At 60.8% G+C, this 6,000-nt stretch overlaps 1 protein-coding gene across 1 annotated transcript in view; it reads left to right on the top strand.

Annotated features, from left to right (window-relative positions):
• The first annotated feature begins 218 nt into the window (after positions 1-218).
• The window catches only part of pelp1 (proline, glutamate and leucine rich protein 1), a 33,057-nt gene continuing 27,275 nt past the window's right edge, over positions 219-6,000 (top strand). The window contains exons 1-2 of the mRNA XM_043683630.1: positions 219-236; positions 5,731-5,795. Coding sequence (XP_043539565.1) covers positions 219-236; positions 5,731-5,795 — 83 coding nt within the window. The remainder of the gene's footprint in view (positions 237-5,730; positions 5,796-6,000) is intronic.

Here is a 6,000-nt window from a genome sequence, read left to right as displayed (position 1 = left end):
GAACAGCCCTGAATGGCCTCCCAGTAGACAAGGTCTTTTCTTGTCATAGGTGGAGTCCAGAACGAGAGGGTGTATGCTCGGGGTGAGAAGGGAAAGATTTAAAAAGGAACTAAGAGGCAACGTTTTCACACAGAGGGTAGTGCGTGTATGGAACGAGCTGCCAGAGGAAATGGTGGAGGCTGGTACAATTGCAACATTTAAAAGAATATCTGGTCGCCATGGACAAGCTGGACACGGTGAGTGGGGGTGATGTCACTGCGGGTCTCGGAGAGTGGGGGTGATGTCACTGCGGGTCTCGGCGAGTGGGGGTGATATCACTGTGGGGCACGATGAGTGGGGGTGATGTCATTGCGGGTCTCGGCGAGTGGGGGTGATGTCACAGTTGGGCACGACGAGTGGGGGTGATATCACTGTGAGGCACGGTGAGTTGGGGTGATGTCACTGCGGGTCTCGGCGAGTGGGGGTGATAGCACTGTGGGGCACGATGAGTGGGGGTGATGTCATTGCGGGTCTCGGCGAGTGGGGGTGATGTCACAGTTGGGCACGACGAGTGGGGGTGATATCACTGTGAGGCACGGTGAGTTGGGGTGATGTCACTGCGGGTCTCGGCGAGTGGGGGTGATGTCACAGTTGGGCACGACGAGTGGGGGTGATATCACTGTGAGGCACGGTGAGTTGGGGTGATGTCACTGCGGGTCTCGGCGAGTGGGGGTGATGTCACAGTTGGGCACGACGAGTGGGGGTGATATCACTGTGAGGCACGGTGAGTTGGGGTGATGTCACTGCGGGTCTCGGCGAGTGGGGGTGATAGCACTGTGGGGCACGATGAGTGGGGGTGATGTCATTGCGGGTCTCGGCGAGTGGGGGTGATGTCACAGTTGGGCACGACGAGTGGGGGTGATATCACTGTGAGGCACGGTGAGTTGGGGTGATGTCACTGCGGGTCTCGGCGAGTGGGGGTGATGTCACAGTTGGGCACGACGAGTGGGGGTGATATCACTGTGAGGCACGGTGAGTTGGGGTGATGTCACTGCGGGTCTCGGCGAGTGGGGGTGATGTCACAGTTGGGCACGACGAGTGGGGGTGATATCACTGTGAGGCACGGTGAGTTGGGGTGATGTCACTGCGGGTCTCGGCGAGTGGGGGTGATAGCACTGTGGGGCACGATGAGTGGGGGTGATGTCATTGCGGGTCTCGGCGAGTGGGGGTGATGTCACAGTTGGGCACGACGAGTGGGGGTGATATCACTGTGAGGCACGGTGAGTTGGGGTGATGTCACTGCGGGTCTCGGCGAGTGGGGGTGATGTCACAGTTGGGCACGACGAGTGGGGGTGATATCACTGTGAGGCACGGTGAGTTGGGGTGATGTCACTGCGGGTCTCGGCGAGTGGGGGTGATGTCACAGTTGGGCACGACGAGTGGGGGTGATATCACTGTGAGGCACGGTGAGTTGGGGTGATGTCACTGCGGGTCTCGGCGAGTGGGGGTGATAGCACTGTGGGGCACGATGAGTGGGGGTGATGTCATTGCGGGTCTCGGCGAGTGGGGGTGATGTCACAGTTGGGCACGACGAGTGGGGGTGATATCACTGTGAGGCACGGTGAGTTGGGGTGATGTCACTGCGGGTCTCGGCGAGTGGGGGTGATGTCACAGTTGGGCACGACGAGTGGGGGTGATATCACTGTGAGGCACGGTGAGTTGGGGTGATGTCACTGCGGGTCTCGGCGAGTGGGGGTGATGTCACAGTTGGGCACGACGAGTGGGGGTGATATCACTGTGAGGCACGGTGAGTTGGGGTGATGTCACTGCGGGTCTCGGCGAGTGGGGGTGATAGCACTGTGGGGCACGATGAGTGGGGGTGATGTCATTGCGGGTCTCGGCGAGTGGGGGTGATGTCACAGTTGGGCACGACGAGTGGGGGTGATATCACTGTGAGGCACGGTGAGTTGGGGTGATGTCACTGCGGGTCTCGGCGAGTGGGGGTGATGTCACAGTTGGGCACGACGAGTGGGGGTGATATCACTGTGAGGCACGGTGAGTTGGGGTGATGTCACTGCGGGTCTCGGCGAGTGGGGGTGATGTCACAGTTGGGCACGACGAGTGGGGGTGATATCACTGTGAGGCACGGTGAGTTGGGGTGATGTCACTGCGGGTCTCGGCGAGTGGGGGTGATAGCACTGTGGGGCACGATGAGTGGGGGTGATGTCATTGCGGGTCTCGGCGAGTGGGGGTGATGTCACAGTTGGGCACGACGAGTGGGGGTGATATCACTGTGAGGCACGGTGAGTTGGGGTGATGTCACTGCGGGTCTCGGCGAGTGGGGGTGATGTCACAGTTGGGCACGACGAGTGGGGGTGATATCACTGTGAGGCACGGTGAGTTGGGGTGATGTCACTGCGGGTCTCGGCGAGTGGGGGTGATGTCACAGTTGGGCACGACGAGTGGGGGTGATATCACTGTGAGGCACGGTGAGTTGGGGTGATGTCACTGCGGGTCTCGGCGAGTGGGGGTGATAGCACTGTGGGGCACGATGAGTGGGGGTGATGTCATTGCGGGTCTCGGCGAGTGGGGGTGATGTCACAGTTGGGCACGACGAGTGGGGGTGATATCACTGTGAGGCACGGTGAGTTGGGGTGATGTCACTGCGGGTCTCGGCGAGTGGGGGTGATGTCACAGTTGGGCACGACGAGTGGGGGTGATATCACTGTGAGGCACGGTGAGTTGGGGTGATGTCACTGCGGGTCTCGGCGAGTGGGGGTGATGTCACAGTTGGGCACGACGAGTGGGGGTGATATCACTGTGAGGCACGGTGAGTTGGGGTGATGTCACTGCGGGTCTCGGCGAGTGGGGGTGATAGCACTGTGGGGCACGATGAGTGGGGGTGATGTCATTGCGGGTCTCGGCGAGTGGGGGTGATGTCACAGTTGGGCACGACGAGTGGGGGTGATATCACTGTGAGGCACGGTGAGTTGGGGTGATGTCACTGCGGGTCTCGGCGAGTGGGGGTGATGTCACAGTTGGGCACGACGAGTGGGGGTGATATCACTGTGAGGCACGGTGAGTTGGGGTGATGTCACTGCGGGTCTCGGCGAGTGGGGGTGATGTCACAGTTGGGCACGACGAGTGGGGGTGATATCACTGTGAGGCACGGTGAGTTGGGGTGATGTCACTGCGGGTCTCGGCGAGTGGGGGTGATAGCACTGTGGGGCACGATGAGTGGGGGTGATGTCATTGCGGGTCTCGGCGAGTGGGGGTGATGTCACAGTTGGGCACGACGAGTGGGGGTGATATCACTGTGAGGCACGGTGAGTTGGGGTGATGTCACTGCGGGTCTCGGCGAGTGGGGGTGATGTCACAGTTGGGCACGACGAGTGGGGGTGATATCACTGTGAGGCACGGTGAGTTGGGGTGATGTCACTGCGGGTCTCGGCGAGTGGGGGTGATGTCACAGTTGGGCACGACGAGTGGGGGTGATATCACTGTGAGGCACGGTGAGTTGGGGTGATGTCACTGCGGGTCTCGGCGAGTGGGGGTGATAGCACTGTGGGGCACGATGAGTGGGGGTGATGTCATTGCGGGTCTCGGCGAGTGGGGGTGATGTCACAGTTGGGCACGACGAGTGGGGGTGATATCACTGTGAGGCACGGTGAGTTGGGGTGATGTCACTGCGGGTCTCGGCGAGTGGGGGTGATGTCACAGTTGGGCACGACGAGTGGGGGTGATATCACTGTGAGGCACGGTGAGTTGGGGTGATGTCACTGCGGGTCTCGGCGAGTGGGGGTGATGTCACAGTTGGGCACGACGAGTGGGGGTGATATCACTGTGAGGCACGGTGAGTTGGGGTGATGTCACTGCGGGTCTCGGCGAGTGGGGGTGATAGCACTGTGGGGCACGATGAGTGGGGGTGATGTCATTGCGGGTCTCGGCGAGTGGGGGTGATGTCACAGTTGGGCACGACGAGTGGGGGTGATATCACTGTGAGGCACGGTGAGTTGGGGTGATGTCACTGCGGGTCTCGGCGAGTGGGGGTGATGTCACAGTTGGGCACGACGAGTGGGGGTGATATCACTGTGAGGCACGGTGAGTTGGGGTGATGTCACTGCGGGTCTCGGCGAGTGGGGGTGATGTCACAGTTGGGCACGACGAGTGGGGGTGATATCACTGTGAGGCACGGTGAGTTGGGGTGATGTCACTGCGGGTCTCGGCGAGTGGGGGTGATAGCACTGTGGGGCACGATGAGTGGGGGTGATGTCATTGCGGGTCTCGGCGAGTGGGGGTGATGTCACAGTTGGGCACGACGAGTGGGGGTGATATCACTGTGAGGCACGGTGAGTTGGGGTGATGTCACTGCGGGTCTCGGCGAGTGGGGGTGATGTCACAGTTGGGCACGACGAGTGGGGGTGATATCACTGTGAGGCACGGTGAGTTGGGGTGATGTCACTGCGGGTCTCGGCGAGTGGGGGTGATGTCACAGTTGGGCACGACGAGTGGGGGTGATATCACTGTGAGGCACGGTGAGTTGGGGTGATGTCACTGCGGGTCTCGGCGAGTGGGGGTGATAGCACTGTGGGGCACGATGAGTGGGGGTGATGTCATTGCGGGTCTCGGCGAGTGGGGGTGATGTCACAGTTGGGCACGACGAGTGGGGGTGATATCACTGTGAGGCACGGTGAGTTGGGGTGATGTCACTGCGGGTCTCGGCGAGTGGGGGTGATGTCACAGTTGGGCACGACGAGTGGGGGTGATATCACTGTGAGGCACGGTGAGTTGGGGTGATGTCACTGCGGGTCTCGGCGAGTGGGGGTGATGTCACAGTTGGGCACGACGAGTGGGGGTGATATCACTGTGAGGCACGGTGAGTTGGGGTGATGTCACTGCGGGTCTCGGCGAGTGGGGGTGATAGCACTGTGGGGCACGATGAGTGGGGGTGATGTCATTGCGGGTCTCGGCGAGTGGGGGTGATGTCACAGTTGGGCACGACGAGTGGGGGTGATATCACTGTGAGGCACGGTGAGTTGGGGTGATGTCACTGCGGGTCTCGGCGAGTGGGGGTGATGTCACAGTTGGGCACGACGAGTGGGGGTGATATCACTGTGAGGCACGGTGAGTTGGGGTGATGTCACTGCGGGTCTCGGCGAGTGGGGGTGATGTCACAGTTGGGCACGACGAGTGGGGGTGATATCACTGTGAGGCACGGTGAGTTGGGGTGATGTCACTGCGGGTCTCGGCGAGTGGGGGTGATAGCACTGTGGGGCACGATGAGTGGGGGTGATGTCATTGCGGGTCTCGGCGAGTGGGGGTGATGTCACAGTTGGGCACGACGAGTGGGGGTGATATCACTGTGAGGCACGGTGAGTTGGGGTGATGTCACTGCGGGTCTCGGCGAGTGGGGGTGATGTCACAGTTGGGCACGACGAGTGGGGGTGATATCACTGTGAGGCACGGTGAGTTGGGGTGATGTCACTGCGGGTCTCGGCGAGTGGGGGTGATCCCTTTCCGTCTGTCTATCTCCATGCCCCCCACTTCAGTTTTCCACTCCTCTCCTATATTCCCCCTCCCTCGTCTCACTCCAGTGCCAGTTCAGCAGAGACTCTACTTTCCTTGCCTTCCTCCTCCCTCACGCGGTGTTTGAGGCTGTGGGTCAATCGCTCAGTTCACCCAGAACCCTTCACGTCAGGCCCTGTCTCCTGTAACTCCTGCCGCCTTAACCTCCTGCGTTTTCTTCCATAGAATTCATCGGATCTGAGCGGCTTGATCAGTATCAGCAACTCCAGTCTCCGGTCGGTCAAAAGCAGGTGAGACCCACCCCGCCCCCCCCATTCCTGTTTTACTGGCGTGGGGAAGGGGGGGGCTGTGTAAACTGATGGTGGGCCGAAGGGCCTCTCCTTTGTTAGACATGGGGCTGCAGTGGTTCCAGAGGGTGCAGCTCGCCACCACCTTCCCAAGGCACAGACGGGCAGTAAATGTTGCGCCACCCCCATTGGGGACCAAACACCCGAG

Source organism: Chiloscyllium plagiosum, chromosome 48 (assembly GCF_004010195.1).
Source record: "Chiloscyllium plagiosum isolate BGI_BamShark_2017 chromosome 48, ASM401019v2, whole genome shotgun sequence".
NCBI lineage: Eukaryota > Metazoa > Chordata > Chondrichthyes > Orectolobiformes > Hemiscylliidae > Chiloscyllium > Chiloscyllium plagiosum.
Note: the sequence above shows the minus strand (reverse complement) of the source record. Positions and strands in the feature narration are given on the sequence as shown.